We start from the raw sequence: 16,705 nt of genomic DNA, 5'->3' as shown, positions 1-16,705 counted from the left end.
TCCAGACTGTTCAAGTAACTGCCATTTCAGCCTCAAAAGGCACAGTCCACGTTGGAGGCTCCCAGGTTCCCTTCTATTCCAAATCTTTGTGCGATGGCAGTGGCTTTTCTGATGTACTAAGCTTTGGTTTCCCTCCCATTTTCTTTCCAAATGATCTCTGGAGTAGAGAGGAGTTCCATAGACATGAACTGTGACCCTTTGGATGACCTCCATAGGTAACAAACCAGGTGCCGGCACGTTTGACAGTTCCCTTTTCTAAATTGAAGTTAACGTTGTGAAAATAATGGTTACTTTCTGGCATTGGTAGGAGTTAGGAAATCTTTGGATAAACAGAATGAGCATGGTTCTTTATGTTTTTGCTCTAGACAGAAAGCAGCGTGTATATTGTGTTTGGACCCAAACCTGACTCCCATTAATGTCCTGCAGGACTAGTGTAAGTACGGAGCAGTCTATATGCTCTCTCATCCAGTGTTCAAAAATAGACTGGTTGAACTCTAACTTTCAATTTTGTGGAATTTCCTGCAAAACACCAAGAGCTGTAAGAGGGTTTGGCTATAATATGTGAGCTTTTTTTTCAGTGCCAGTTCTTGGGACAGGTAAAGGAGTGACTCTTGGCCAGAAGACTTGAGTCACCAAGCTGCCATGCCTGCTGACTGCTTACGTCCCCAGCTGTGTGTGGTTGGGGGGGTGGCGCCCACGTTGGGCACAGTGTGAGTTGCTGCCAAAAGGGCCGAGGAGGTGCCCCTTTGGCTTCTTATCCCAGGGTGCCTGTCATGCCCACCTGCCCGTGAGAAAATATGGATGATTTCAGTAGGCCCTGGAGAAGCTTGTCACGTCTGATTGTGCCCACCAGCTGGAGTTCCATTCCCAGACTAGATGTGTTCATCAGTGACTTCAGAAACCACATTCAGCTGTGCTTGGCTCTGCTGATGGGGCATTCTAACAACAACTGGACTTCTCTCTGCTGCTTCCAGCTGGCCATCTTTCCTCACCCCTCCAAGCATCGTGAAAGAATTCTTCACATCCTTAATCTCCTCTCCATTTCTCCCCCAAAGTGTGCTTTGATGCTTCAAGAGAGAAGGCATGGAAGTATACCATTGGGGTTCCTGGAGATGGACTTCCACCATGCTCAGCTGTTTGAGCGAGCGTAAGGATCCCTGATGCCGTTCATTTGTATATTCCTACAGCATACAGCTACCAAGGGCCTTCTATGTCCCCCAACTTGAGTAGACACATTGATGTATTGGGGCAGGTGGAAACAGATTCAGGTGGAGAACTAATTCAGGCTTTCTCCCAGCAGCTGCTCCAGGTGGCCACTGTGGGGATGTTGGGCATGAGCCCAGAATGCATTAGGGGCCATATGACCAAAGGAGGCAGTAGGAGGTATAGGAGGAGCTGATCCCCGAGGAAGAGAATGTAGAGTGGGAAGATGAGGCTAAAGTTTGAATCTTGGGGACATGAGTTGAAGTGATTCTTAGCACTTCACTGTTGATGATTTTAAATGCAGAAATTGAGTAAATAAGATGTTATTTCCCAGTTCAGTGTATTGGTTGCCTACAAGAGTGTTTTCCTACCAGGAACAGTCATATACATTTGTTTTAGAATGCCTGGGACTACAGAACTATTGCAGTGATTACTTGCTTTTCTTATGGCTCAAGAATTTATGTTCCCAGGAATGTGACCAGTTTAACCACTAAAGGTTTAATACAACAGAGGGCTACCCAGATCCCTCTGTCTAGATTTGCCTTGGAAGCCAAAGGGATTAGGAAAGGAAAGCAAGGAGAATATATCAATCCCAAGAATTGAATAGAGCAAAAACCCTATGGCTCTTGTACTTAAAATATCTCAGCCCCACAGGCTCATCCCCTGTGCTTTAGGAGGGTCGTATATGCATGTTACAGGCCCCCCGTAAGCTAGTGCTGGGCATGGCTGACCTTCTGTGTTCCTCCTTTTTCTTGTGTTCTAGCCCCAACCCATCAAAATCTTTTCTGTCCGTCCTGATGTTTCCAGTCCTGTGCCCTGGATGTATGCTCTTGGCTCTTAGAACCCCAGAGAACTTTGCTTTTCCCTCTTATATGACCCTTAACTTAGTCTTAACACATTATTAAGGGATTTTGTCTATCAGATGTGGATACTTCTTTTTTTTTAAGATTTTATTTTTTATCTGAGAGAGAGAATGAGCAGTGGGGAGGGGCAGAGAGGGAGAGAGAGAGAAATAGACTCCTTACTAAGCAGGAAGCCCAATGTGGGGCTTGATCCCAGGACCCGGAGATCATTACCTGAGCCGAAGGCAGATGCCTAACCAACTGAGCCACCCAGGCGCCCCCAGAGAAAGGAAGGGCTTTTGTCTGCTCTAGCTCTGGTATCTCTCAGATTTAGCCTGGAGTTTCACAGTTCCTGTGTACTTGTATCCCTTTCACTGAACTGAGGTGCTTAGTCTCCCTGGGAAGACAGGATCTCAGCATAGATCAGCTAGGGAGTATTTGACTCTGGGGGCCTGCAGGCTAGTAATATATTAGAATGCCCAAGAACGACATCATAAAGCAAGAGTTCCTTTTGTGGGCCCTGCTCTGTGGCCTCTTGGAATCTAGATGCCAAGGAAATCCCTAAGCAGAGATTTTCTGTTGGATGATCAAAGCAAGGAATAAAAATTGAGAATTTGGAAAATGTCTCAACAGTTTCATTACCAGAACAATAGAAGAGTCACTTCTAGCTCGCTCTTGGATAATCCATCAGTGGCATTCTGTGCGAGATTCGGGAAATTTCAGTAAATATTCTTTCTTTCTTTTTTTTTTTTTAATTTATTCATGAGAGACACAGAGAGAGAGGCAGAGGCAGAGGGAGAAAGAGGCTCCCTGCAGAACAGGGAGCCCGGTGCGGGACTTGATCCCAAGAGCCTGGGATCATGACCTGATCCGAAGGTAGATGCTTAACTGAGCCACCCAGGTACCCCAAATGTTCTTTATTTCTATTGCTTGTTAAGAAATGTGCAAATGGCAGCTTGGGGATATTTGGCTGCCCAAAGCGAGGTGCATGCCCTTGACGGTCTGCCTTCTCTCAACTGGTGAGGTTCGTGAAGGCTCAGACAAACATTTTGCTTCTTTGGCTTTAATATCACGACTGGCTAGTTAAGTCAGCATTCGGTCACGCTCTTACTTGACCCATACACTGAATTTGACTCTGTTTAGTCCTTTTATCTTTTTGTCCTTTTTACTTTGCTTTTATTAACTGCTGTGTTAGAAAATTTGAAGGTTTTTTGGAGGTAATAGACCTGATCTCAAAACAGACAATGAAAATAATACATCTTGTTTTTATAGATTATGAAAGTACATACATTCTGTATTTACTGTTAGGAGAGTGTGTTCATTTGTTACATATAATGGGAAAAAATAATACAGACTTTTTGAGAAAAATTGGAAAGCATAGATAAATATAATATAAAATAAGCATATATAAATATAATATAAAAAGAATTACTGTAAGCTTACCATCCATAGGCAGACACTCAACATTTTGGCAGGTGTCTTGCTCAGTTTTTTCTACCTGTTTTTGCACAGTTGAAATAATACCGAGTAGAGAATTTTATATCTTGTCTTGTTTTTGTGTTTTGCTATCCAGTGGATCATAAACATTTTTTTAAGCCATGAAAAATGCACAGGCATATTTTAGTATCTATATAATATTCCATGAGATGGATATGCCATCATGTACTTAACCAGTCTTTCTTGTTAGACTTTTAAATTAAACTGTTTCCAAGTTCTTGCTACTGTGAGTAATGCTGGGATGAACATGTTTGGCCAGAGCCACTTCATTCCAGATTGCATTCTCTTGGGGTAGGTTCCTTGGATTGGAGGTTAAAAGTAGTTCTAAGGCTTTTCAGAGGAGTTGGACGATTTACACGCCCCCTGGCAGTTTATGAGACTGCCTCATCACACCACACTGTTGCCAGCATTAGATACTATTACATTTAAATCTTTGCTAATTTTGTAAACAAAAATAATGGCTGTCCCTAATTTGCATCCCCCCTGCCCCGTTAGTTGTGCTACTGAACATTTGGGGGAAGTTCATTACCATTTGAACTTATTTCATGAATTGACTGTGTGTTTGCCCATTTTTTCTTAGGGTGTCCACTTTGTTTTTTTATCATTGATTTGTGAACACTTGTATGGGTGATGATTTGATTATTACCAGTTTTTCCTACTAGACTGACAATATTTAGTTTTGTTCTCCTTATGTCCACAGTGTCTGCTGTCTGCTCTCTTGCCTGGCATTAGTAATCACTCAGTAAAAATTTATTGAAGGAGTAAATGAAGATAATGCTTTGTTTTGCTTGAGAAGGACTAGTAATCATTTTTTTTCCCCCCAGAGGTCTAAAAGAAGGAACTAAGTAACTGAGTGGGGACAGATCAACTCAGGGGTCATCATACATATTTTATTTATTTTTTATTATGATTTATTTATTTATTTATTTTCAAGATTTTATTTATTTATTTGACAGAGAGAGACACAGCGAGAGAGGGAACACAAGCACGGGGAGTGGGAGAGGGAGAAGCAGGCTTCCCTCGGAGCAGGGAGCCTGATGCGGGGCTTGATCCTGGGACCCTGGGGTCATGACCTGAGCCGAAGGCAGATGCTTAACGACTGAGCCACCCAGGCGCCCCTCATCATACATATTTTAGTCGTCATTCAGTCAGCATTGTGTTGCAATTAAAAAAGCCACACATTTATTTAAGTAATCTCTACACCCAATGTGGGGCTCAAACTCAGAATCGCTTGTTCTACTGACTGAGCTAGCCAGGTGTCCTGCATTGTGTTGCAATTATTTATTTATTTATTTATTTATATTTTTTTATTGTTTATTTTTAAATTTTTATTAATTTTTAATTTTAATTTATTTTAATTTTAATTTATTTTATTATAAATTTATTTTTAAAGTTTTTATTTATTTATTTGACAGAGAGACAGAGCCAGAGAGCACAAGCGGAGAGAATGGCAGAGGGAGAGGGAGAAGCAGGCTGGTGCACTGAGCAGGGAGCTCGGATGTGGGACTCAATCCCAGGACCCTGGGATCATGACCTGAGCCGAAGGCAGACGCTTAACCATCTGAGCCACCCAGGCGCCTCTGTGTTGCAATTTAAAAGTATATTTAAATTTATATTCACAGAGGGGAGAAAGCAGAACCTCATCTCTACAAAAAGTATGTAATGTTTGGGATCTAGTTCTGTTGTAAGATAATCATACCTCTTATTCAACTTTTTGACAGGAGGAGAGATTCTCAGTGTCAGGCATTTGTGAAGAGAGTCATAATGAGTCGTCTTTTTAAGATGATTATGATTAGCATCGTCTCATTGAATGCCTTTTTTGTGGTCTTGTGGACTGATTATAATACAAAATACAACTTGTTCAGACTTTTTGAGGTAAGCAGACAAAATGGGTAAAGTTTCTTCTGTTTCATCCTTTTTATTTGTGAAAATGTTATAAGATTTTTAAGGCATTTTGTTCAAGAAAATTTCCCATAGAAAAGCTCTAAGGACTTCAAAAATAGACTCTAAAATCTGGAAAGATGGGAGCAATAGTAGCAGTGGTGACATGGTTTTTTAATCTCTCCGAATTTCCTCCTAAAAAAAAAAAGAAAAACAACCTGGAGCACACCTGGGTGGCTCAGTCCAGTTAAGCATTCAGCTCTCGGTTTCGGCTCAGGTCATGACCTCAGGGTTGTGAGGTTGAGCCCCGTGTCAGGCTCCGCACTCAGCAGGGAATCTGCTTGGGATTCTCTCCCTCTTTCCTTCCCCCGCGTGCGTGCGCTCTTTCTCTCGCTCTAAAAATAAATAAATCAATCTTGAAAAAAACAAAATGGAGCAACTTGGGAGCAAAACCAAAACCCATGGGCAAGACTGAAATCAAAACTAGTTAAAAAGGTATCCCTACTATGAGCCACAACTGCACAATATTAGCCTCTGAGGGAGAGGAAGCAGAGGACATTCAATAAATACTAATTGGAAAATATGGGCTGATGTGAGAACAGCATTTTTTAATTAACATATACTGTATTATTAGTATATAAGGTAGAATTTAAGCAATCTCAAATTACTTAATTTAAGGTAGCATTTAGTGATGCATCAGTTGCATATAACACCCAGTGCTCATTACCTCAAGGGCCCTCCTTAATGCCCGTCACCCTATTACCCCATCCCCCACCCACCTCCCCTTCAGCGACCCTCAGTTTGTTTCCTATAGTTCAGAGTCTCTTATGGTTTGTCTCCCTCCCTCTTTTTATCTTATTTTATTTTTCCTTCCTTTCCCCTATGTTCATCTGTTTTGTTTCTTAAATTCCACATGTGAGTGAAATGATATGGTATTTGCCTTTCATTGACTGACTTATTTCAATGTAGTTCCATCTACATTGTTACAAATGGCAAGATTTCATTCTTTTTGATGGCTGAGTAATATTTCATTGTATATATATACCACATCTTCTTTATCCATTCATCTGTCGGTGAACGGTATTTGATATTGGGAAGGGTGTTGTTCAATCCAGTACTGGGTTAGTGCAAGAGGTTCCTGGTAATTTCTGAAGGGTGTAGAACAGTCTGGACCTTGTGAACTCTGAAGAGTGACCAGCCAAAGCTCCCTTCAGGGACATTCCCCTCCCCTCCCCGCCCCTGCTCCCCATCCACTTAGAAGAAATAATGGGAGTGGAATAAAAATTGAGCAGGGTAGAGACCCAGAGATGAAGAAAGAGAAGGTCCAGATAAAATTGGAGGAGGGGAATGGAACGAAGAAACCTTAAAAATCAAGCTAGCACATCTTTAAAACAGAAGAGGGAGTTACGTAAAGTTAGAACCACACATTTTAAAAGTTCAGGAAAAGTAATGTCATAGGAAAAAGTATATTATAAAGAGATGGAGGTAAAATCCCACACAGAATTATTATGAAATGAGAAAAGAGAATAAATTGGAGAATAATATCCCTGTAGATAGTAGAAGCCCACCACAAAGACATGTCCACAAAACAGATAAAAACTGTAGCATCTTTCTTTTTTTTTTTTAAAGATTTTATTTATTTATTTGAGAGAGAGAGACACAGCGAGAGAGGGAACACAAGCAGAGGGAGTGGGAGAAGGAGAAGCAGGCTTCCTGCTGAGTAGGGAGCCGATTCAGGGCTCCATCCCAGGACGCTGGGATCATGACCTGAGCCGAAGGCAGACGCTTAACAACTGAGCCACCCAGACGCCCCTGTAGCATCTTATTTCAAAACAAGGTAAATGTTTAATAAAATGATACGAAATAGGAAAGAACAGAGGCAAAGTGACAAAACTCAGGAAAGAGTTAGAAATAAAAGTCATTTCAAAAATGAAGATGCAGCTAAGAGCAATAAACACAACAGGTAATAGCTTAAGAGAAATACTGGATTAATGGAAGAGATTTTAATTTTTTTAAAAAATTTATTTATTTATTTATTTAATTTTATTTTTTTTGAGAGAGAGAGAGTGAGAGAGCACACAAGCCAGGGGAGGGGCAGAGGGAGAAGCAGATTCCCTGCTGAGCAGGGAGCCTGATGTAGGACTTGATCCCAGGACCCTGGGATCGTGACCAGAGCTGAAGGCAGACGCTCAACCGACTGAGTCACCCAGATGCCCAAGGAAGAGATTTTTAAAAATCAATCATAAGTGAAGAAATAAAAAGGATTCAAGAGAAAATAATGAATATTGAGAATGGGGGAAGGGGTGCCTGGCTGTCTCAGTTGGTGGAACATGCGGCTCTTGATCTTGGGGTTGTGAGTTTGAGCCCCACGTTGGGTGTAGGTTACTTAAAAATAAAATTAAAAAAAAAAGTAAAAAGAAAAAAAGTTAAAAAAGAAAAGACAGTGGGGGGTGGGGAGGAAGAAAAGATCCAACATAAGGATAATAGGAGTCCCTGATTTGAAACACCAACAAAGTAAAGGGATGGAACAAACACAAATCTATAATCTCAGAAATGTTACCTGAAATAAAAGAATTGAAATTCAGTATTGAAAGAGCACATGTTACACACCTGAGAATATGGATTTAGAACAACAATCACTGAAACATTCTAGTAAAATTATTGGACTCTAAATGAAAGGGAGGTGGAAGAAACTGAGCATCTGGGCAAAGAGGCTGCTAAGGAAAGGGAAAGTATTGGCAGACTTTGCTATGGTAACGCTTTATGCTAAAGGAAAACATTTAAGATACTTCAGGGAAGAAAATGTGAACCAAGAATTCTAGATCCATTTTATTTTATTTTATTTATTTTATTTATTTTAAAGATTTTATTTATTTATTTATTTATTTGACAGAGAGACACACAGCGAGAGAGGGAACACAAGCAGGGGGAGTGGGAGAGGGAGAAGTAGGCTTCCCGCTGAGCAGGGAGCCCAATGCGGGGCTCCATCCCAGGACCCTGGGACCATGACCTGAGCCGAAGGCAGACGCTTAACCGACTGAGCCACCCAGGCGCCCCTCTAGATCCATTTTAATTGACTTTCAAGTATAACACACACAGAGAGACTGTCATCAATCATGAAAACACTTGGGTGATAGTGTTCCCTTGAGCCCTTCCTTTGGTAAAGAATAAGTTGCAGCCAACCAAAATGACTAGAGATGCATCAACATTACGATGAGTGATGAGCATTAAATGCAGTTATTGGTAGAATTAATCATAATTGTGGGCTAACAAGGAGAGAATACAACATATAATGAATCTATCCTCTTGACAGTGAAGACACAGTACAACTCAAAAATGGAGGAGAGTGGGGAGAGTTAATGCCAAAAAAATTTTAAACCACTTTTAGAAGTCAACTTAGTGGAGATACTATTAGTAGTGCCATTTTGAGACTGTTGTGTGTGTAATATGGGATAAAGCAGATGGGCAAATATGGGACAGTTTAGTTCTGTTACCCTCTTTGTTCTTGAGAACCAGTATACTCATGGAAGAAAGGAGAAACAGAGGTAATACAGACAAAGCTAAGTAAAAACCCTCTAGTTTGACATTTAAGTTGGAAGCATCAGGATAAATTACTAAAGTATTTTATCCTTAACCATGAAAGACCTATAACACTGACCACTCAGCAATTATGCAGCCATAGTGCTCACAATTCATGTGATGTTGAAATACCATTTCTCACTAAAAACAAACTAGGGATTTTTAGAGAAATGATTGACCACAAGTCAAGGTAAAAAACATACCAGATGAGTCAGGAATATCTTGTCATACACATAGCAAGGAAGCTGTGAAAGATTACTGGGGTCATGTCAAAAGGACTCAGGAGACAACTTGAAGAGGCTGCTACGCGCCAAAGATGGGACACTTTGGGCTTCAATAAGGATGATAATTAAAATGGATTGGAATGCCTCAAACAGTCCATAAGTTTATAATGATACCCAAAACTAACTGGTCACTTTTGAAGGGTAATAAGGAACTAATTTTTATCTTTAAAACTATTAAGAGAAAGAGTCAAGCATTACTGACCTTATATGAACCATATTACTGAGTAACCATACAGTCAGTAAGGGAAACTCTATAGAAATATCCCAGTTAATAAATGAAAAGGGAGGGGTGCCTGGGTGGCTCAGTCGTTAAGCGTCTGCCTTTGGCTCAGGTCATGATCCCAGGGTCCTGGGATCGAGCCCCGCATTGGGCTCCCTGCTCAGCGGGAAGCCTGCTTCTCCCTCTCCCGCTCCCCCTGCTTGTGTTCCCTCTCTCTCGTTGTGTCTCTCTCTGTCAAATAAATAAAATCTTAAAAAAAATAAATGAAAAGGGAAATGATAGAAGTAGAGTATCACTATTTTCAACCCCCAGCGAAGAAATGGATCTAGGCAATGAGCATGAGTGGCTGCTACCATCATAAAAGGGGAGGCAAGCAGATATATGCCTGCTATGAAAGAACAGAACCTATAATCTTGCCAAAGAGATGAAACCTGAATCTGATCTAGTCTTTGGATCCAACTACTTGTTTCTGGAAAATAGAGGACAGGGGAGCATGCTGAGCTGCACCATGAGTGTGTAGTCAGCAAAAGCCAGACTGGGAAATTCTACCAGTCAAACTGCCTGGATTCATCAACAGGTAAATTGAAAGGAAAAAAGGAATGGAAGACTTGAAAGACATCAAATTAAAAAAAAAAAAACTTAAAGGGCAAGACTAAAGTATTAGTTCCAGGGATGTATACATGGGTTCCTATCTATAGAGAAATGCAAGAGAGTGATTACTGTGAAAATCAGGATAGCGGTTAATGTGGGGGAAAGGGAGGAGGTTGTAACTGGGATGGTGCACGTGGAGGACTTTTGGGATAGCTGGTGAACAAAGTTGTATTTCTTGACCCAGGTGGTAGTTACAGGGGTGTTGGCCTTGTAACAGTCCATTAGGCTATATATTTGTTTGTGTGGTTCTCTATGTATGTTTTGCTGTATAATAAAGTGGTTAAAAATGTACTCTATCTTCATTTATAGTAAATAACAAATTTCTTTCTTGGTGGTAAAAATGGTCAGCATCAACACAATGTGGGGTCAGAGGTCATGGAGGTGGTGATGTGAGGGTCAGTGTCCATTTGGCACCACTTCTGTGAACCTGTTGGTATGGCAGTGCATCTACCCCAGCATTCTGCAGTGTTTGGTAATGGACCGTAGAACATCATGGTAGGTATGGCACTCGATAGGAGTCAGGGGAAGAGCCGACTTGAGGAATCTGAATCTTTGATTGCCCTCCAGAGGCCATGTGGGTCACAAAACATACGGACCCTGGTTTGCAAGCCTGGGGGACGTTCTGTGCTGTGGAAGGGATGCAGATTTCAGTGTTACAGAAATTGGGGCTTTTCGCAAGTTACTTAATCTCAAAATTGTTCAGCTCAACATTTGTAAAGTGATGTTATTAATGCACACAGGATGGCTGAGATCATTGGATAACATGTATGAAAACCCTTGATTAACTATGAAACTCTGAGAAATTATTACCATTTTGGAGGATCTCAATGAAAGTATCAGGAAGGTCCTGGACCTGAGATCCAGGAGGATCTCAATGAAAGTATCAGGAAGGTCCTGAGAAGACCCTGTCACCTCTGGAAAGTCTTGAGACTCTGCCAGCAGGAAATGAAGGCTAAGGCAGAGGTGTAAACTGCTGGACTATTAAATGTATGCCCCAACACTCAACCTCATGGCAAAGGCTGGGAGACTTAGTGGGTCCAGGCATTTACAGAAATATCTGTGCATTCATTAGCAGACCATTAAGTTAGCTGAGTGGGTCTTTGGCCACACATAACAAAGAATACAGACTTTGCAGAAATACTTCTGGAAAGTCCCTTAAAAAAAATGGCAACAATAACAAAATTCTAGGGAGAGGGAATCATCTGATGTCCAGGGTTCCAATTTTATATAATTTAAAATATCCACTTTCTAACAACAACAAAAAATCTTGAAACATGCATGTTTGGCCCCTACAAAAGCAAATAAAAGTACAGTCAGCAGAAACTGTCCCTGAGGAAGCCCCTTTCTTAGGCTTACTAAGCAAAGATTTTTAAATTAGAGCTTGTAAATATGTTCAAAGGACTCAAGAAAAATAATTCTATCTAAAGAACTAAAGGAAAGTATGAGAGGAATGTCTCACCAAATAGAGAATATGAATAAAGAGAGAAATTGTTAAAAAGAGCAAAATAGAAATTCTTTAGTTGAGAAGTACAATAATTGAAATGAAAAATTCACTAGAGGAATTTAGTAGCAGATTTGAGCTAGTGGAGGAAGGAATTGAAAAACAGATAGGTCAATTGAGATTCTCCAGTGTGAGGAACAGAAAGAAAAATGAAGGAATAAAAGTGAGCAGAGACATGTGGAACACCATTAAATAAAAAAGGTGTCCCAGGAGACAAGAGAAAGGGCAGAAAAAAAAATACAAAGGAATAATGGCCAAAAATTCCCCAAATTTGATGAAAAACATTAATCCACACATCCAAAAATATCAGCAAACTCTAAGAATAGACTCAGAAATTCATCTAGACACATCATAAACAAACTGTTGAAAGAGAATTTGAGAGTACCAGTGGAGAAGTGATTCATCACATACAAAGGATCCTCAATAAAATTAATGCTGATTTATCACTGGAAACTACAGTGGCCAGAAGGCAGTGGGATATTGTATTCAAAGTGCTGAAAGGAAAAGACTGTCAGCCAAGAATTCTACATCCAGAAAACCCATCCTTCAAAAATAAAGATGAGTGATGTCAGTGAAAATGGTAAGAGTAGGTAGCTCTAAGGGTCCATCTGTCCATAGAAATACCTGAAAAGGGGCAAAAACTGTCAGAACTCTGGAAAACAGTCAAAGGTTTATAGTAAATGACTGAACAGTGAATCAAGAAAGCCAACTTTTTTTTGTTTTTTTAAAAAGATTATTTTATTTTTTTTAAAAAAGATTTTATTTATTTATTTGTCAGAGAGAGAGTGCATGCATAAGCAGGGGGAGGGGCAGACGGAGAAGCAGGCTCCCCGCTGAGCAGGGAGCCCGATGTGGGACTCGATCCCAGGACCCCAGGATCATGATCTGAGCTGAAGGCATATGTTTAACTGACTGAGCCACCCAGGCATCCCAAAGATTATTTATTTTAGAGAGAGAGTGTGAGCGAGTGGAGGGGGGAGGGGCAGAGGGAGAAGGAGAGAGAATCCGAAGCAGACTCCCTGCTGAGCTTGGAGCCCAACCTGGGGCTTGTCACAGGGCTCCATCTCATGACTGAGATCATGACCTGAGCTGAAACCAAGAGTTGGGTGCTTAACCAACTGCACCACCCAGGCGTCCCAAGAAAGAGTAAACTTAAAAGATAAGAAAACTTTGCAACATTTTAATTTGTCCCTGACCCACTCCCCTCCTCAGCATGGTGATTGCCCTCAAGATGGCAGCCTAAGTTCTCATTGTAGGACTCTGGTCTCTTTGGGTCCAGAAGCAGCAGAGCAGACCTTGTTTTTTTTGTTTGTTTGTTTTTTGTTTGTTTGTTTTTTGTTTTTTCTGCAGACCTTGTTCTTAAAGAGTTGTATTGTCTATTTTGACCTTCAGGGCTACCTGAAGGACTGATGCAAGGCTATTACCTTTGTTTTGCCTAACTTGGAACTTTCTCAGTGCGGAAAGGTAACTCTGTAGAGAGCATTTCTCAAAAGCAATGAGCGGCAAATGAATAACCCACCGCCATCTGGGGCAAAACAACAACAACAACAAACCAGTTGATATAAACAAAGGACATGCTGAAAACCTGAGAAGAAAATCCAGGAGAGAGAGTTTTTGGAAAATGAAGGCATTAACAAGCTCCCATATATATGGGAGAGTTTAGAGAGCCATAAATGCCCAGGGCAGGACACACTCTTAGAAGAGACCTGAGAAGACCCTAAGTTTTCACTTCTGGCTGATCTTTAGGCTCAGTGCAAGTAGGGAGTGAAGGCTAAGGTAGAGTTATAAATGACTTGGCTAAGCATTAGAGGAGTCCCCCAACACAGAGCCATTCTGCAAAGACTACGAGGGTTTCTTTTTTCTTTCCCTCCCTCCCTCCCTTCCCCTTCCCTCTCTTTCTCTCTTGTTCCTTCCTCCCTTCCTCCTTTTCTTCTTTTTGCTTGAGGCATTTAAGAAGATCTCTCCTTAAGCACTAGCTAAAGGAAGACACTTCGAAGACCATACATGACAAAGAATATAGTTTAAAAAAATATTTTAGGATTTTACTTTTAAGTAATCTCTACACTCAATGTGGGGCTTGAATCCACAACCCTGAGATCGAGAGTCACATGCTTTACCAACTGAGCCAGCAGGCTCCCTGCAAAGAGTACAGATTGATTGATTGATTGATTGATTTAATTTTATTCACTTTAAAGATTTTATTTGTGAGAGAGAGAGCACAAGCAGGGGTAGCGGCAGGCAGAGGGAGAAGCAGGTTCCCTGCTGAGCAAGGATCCTGATGCGGGGCTCAATCCCAGGACCCTGGAATCATGACCTGCGCCGAAGGCAGATGCTTAACTGACTTAACCACCCAGGTGTCCCAAGAATACAGTTTTAACAAAACTGTTTAGACAGGCCACTAAACAAACAACTGCTACCCACAAAAAGCAACAAACTCTGAGGAAAGGGAAGAATCTGAATTTTTAGAGTTACTACACTGTAGTAGTGCCTGGGTGGCTCAGTTGGTTGGGCTTCTGCCTTTGGCTCAGGTCATGATCTTAGGGTTCTGGGATCAAGCCCCATGTGGGGCTCCCCCCTCAGCAGGGAGTCTGCTTCTCTCTCTCCCTCTGCCCCTCCCCCTCCTCGTTCTCTCGCTCTCAAATAAATAAAATCTTTTAAAAAAGAGTTATTACATCGTAATATTTAAAATGTCTAGTTTCAGGGGCACCTGGTTGGCTCAGATGGTTAAGCATCTGCCTTTGGCTCAGGTCATGATCCCAGAGTCCTGGGATCGAGCCCTGCATTGGGCTCCCTGCTTGGTGGGGAGCCTGCTTCTGCCTCCCCCTCTGTTGTTCCCCCTGCTTGTGTTCTCTCGCTCTCTGTGTCAAATAAATAAAATCTCTAAAAAAAATAAATGTCTAGTTCTAAAAATTTAAGCATGCAAAAAAACCAAGTAGATATGGCTTTTATACAGAAGAATTGAATAGAAACTGTCCCTGAGGGGCGCCTGGGTGGCTCAGTCGTTAAGCAACTGCCTTCAGCTCAGGTCGTGATCCCAGGGTCCTGGGATCGAGCCCCGCATCAGGCTCCTTGCTCAGCAGGAAGCCTGCTTCTCCCTCTCCCTCTGCCTGCTGCTCCACCTGCTTGTGCTCACTCTCTCTGTCAAATAAATAAAATAAATAATCTTAAAAAAAAAAAAGAAAGAAACTGTCCCTGAGAAAGCATAGACATTGGAATTACTAGACAAAGACTTCAGTAAGTCCACTGTGTAAAATATGCTCAGGGAGCTAAAAGAAATCATGGCGAAGAGCTAAAGGTAACCAGGAGAACAATGTGTCAAGAATGAGAGAATATCAATAAAGAGATAGAAATTATAACCAACCAGAATCAAACAAATTCTGGAGCTGAAAAGTACAATAACTGAAAAATTCACTGGAGGGTTCAAGAGCAGATTTGAGCAGGTGGAAGAAATAATCAGTGAAATAGACAAATCTATTGGACTTAATCTGAGGAACAGAAAGAATAAAGAATGAAGATAAATGAACAGAGTTTAAGAGACCTGTGGGACACAATCAAACATATCAACATATACCTATTGGAAGTTCCAGAAGGAGAGGAAAGAGAGGGAAAGAGGCAGAAAGAATATTTGAAAAAATAATAGCTAAAAATTTCCCAGATTTGATAAAGGATATACACATCCAAGAATCTCTGTAAACTCCAAGGACAAACACATAGAGATCTACAGTGAGACACGTAACTGAGCTGTCAAAAGACAAAGACAAAGAGAATCTTGAAAGCACCAAGAGAGGAGAAACTTGTCACATACAAGTAATTCTTAGTAAGATTAGCAGCTGGTTTCTCCTCAGAAACTATGGAGGACAGAAGTAAGTGACAGAACATATTTCAAGTACTGAGAGAGAAATATTGTTGACCAAAAATTCTATATCCAGCAAAACTGTCTTTCAAAAAATGAAGGAGTGGGGTGCCTGGGTGGCTCAGCCAGTTAAGCGTCTGACTCTTGATTTCAGCTCAGGTCTTGATCTCAGGGTCATGAGTTCAAGCCCTACATTGGGCTCCATGCCCACCATGGAGCGTACTGGGAAAAAAAAAAAGGAGAAATTAAGACATTTCCAGATACACAAAAGCTGAGGGAGTTTGCTGCTAGAAGCTCTACAAGAAATGCTGAAGATAGTCTTTTAGGTGGAAATGAAACTAGACAGTAACTTGAAGCCACTGACAGAAGAAACTACGTAGGTAAATATTTAAAAGGCCAGTATTATATTTTTGGTTTGTAACTGTAATACATATACATACACACACCATATATATATATTTATATATATAAACCACATATATATATGCATATGTATATATGGTTTAAAATACAAATGCATAAAACAATAATTATAGTTAATGGGTGCACAATGTATAAAAATGTATTTTGTGACAACAAAAATGTAAGAGGTGGGGATGGAGCTCTAAGGAAACAGAATTATTATATACTATTGAAGCTAAGGTTGTATTAATTAAAAATAGATTATTACAAGTTTAAGAGCTTAATTGTAATCATGAGAGTAACCACCAAGAAAATAACAAAAAAATATACAGAAGAAGAATGAGAAGGAATCCAAGTGGTATACTACAAAAGAATCAAGCAAAAAAGAAAGCTGTAATGGAGGAATGAAGGAACAAAAAAGATGTGATATATATACAACAAATCACAAAATGGCAGAGGTATTTCTTCTTTATCAGTAATTACTTTAATGTAGAGGAATTGAGCTCTCTAACTAGGACAGAATGGGTTATTTTTTTAAAATCCAAATATATGTTGTCTACAAAAGATTTATTTGAGATCCAAAGATACAAATAGGTTGAAAGTAAAAGAATGGAGAAAGATATTCCATGCAACTAGGAATGAAAAGAGAGCTGGGTTGGCTATATGAATATCAGACAAAATAGATATTAAGGCAAAAACCGAGAGACAAGGGCATTATATATTGACAAAAAGGTCAATTCACCAAGAAAATACAATGATTTTTCTCAAAAGTACATGGAGCATTCTCCAGGA

The 16,705-nt window shown here is 40.5% G+C and overlaps 1 protein-coding gene across 2 annotated transcripts in view; it reads left to right on the top strand.

Annotated features, from left to right (window-relative positions):
* Positions 1 to 375: 375 nt before the first annotated feature.
* The window catches only part of CATSPER3 (cation channel sperm associated 3), a 40,523-nt gene continuing 24,193 nt past the window's right edge, over positions 376 to 16,705 (top strand). The window contains exons 1-2 of one of the 2 annotated variants that reach the window (XM_036084302.2): positions 376 to 2,767; positions 5,264 to 5,417. In XM_036084302.2, the coding sequence (XP_035940195.2) occupies positions 2,667 to 2,767; positions 5,264 to 5,417 (255 nt within the window). In that variant the 5' untranslated portion in view covers positions 376 to 2,666. Of the gene's footprint in view, positions 2,768 to 3,729; positions 5,418 to 16,705 lie in introns of those variants that run through there. The other variant, XM_036084301.2, reaches the window with a different exon arrangement.

This window comes from Halichoerus grypus, chromosome 2 (assembly GCF_964656455.1).
Source record: "Halichoerus grypus chromosome 2, mHalGry1.hap1.1, whole genome shotgun sequence".
Taxonomy (NCBI): domain Eukaryota; kingdom Metazoa; phylum Chordata; class Mammalia; order Carnivora; family Phocidae; genus Halichoerus; species Halichoerus grypus.
Note: the sequence above shows the minus strand (reverse complement) of the source record. Positions and strands in the feature narration are given on the sequence as shown.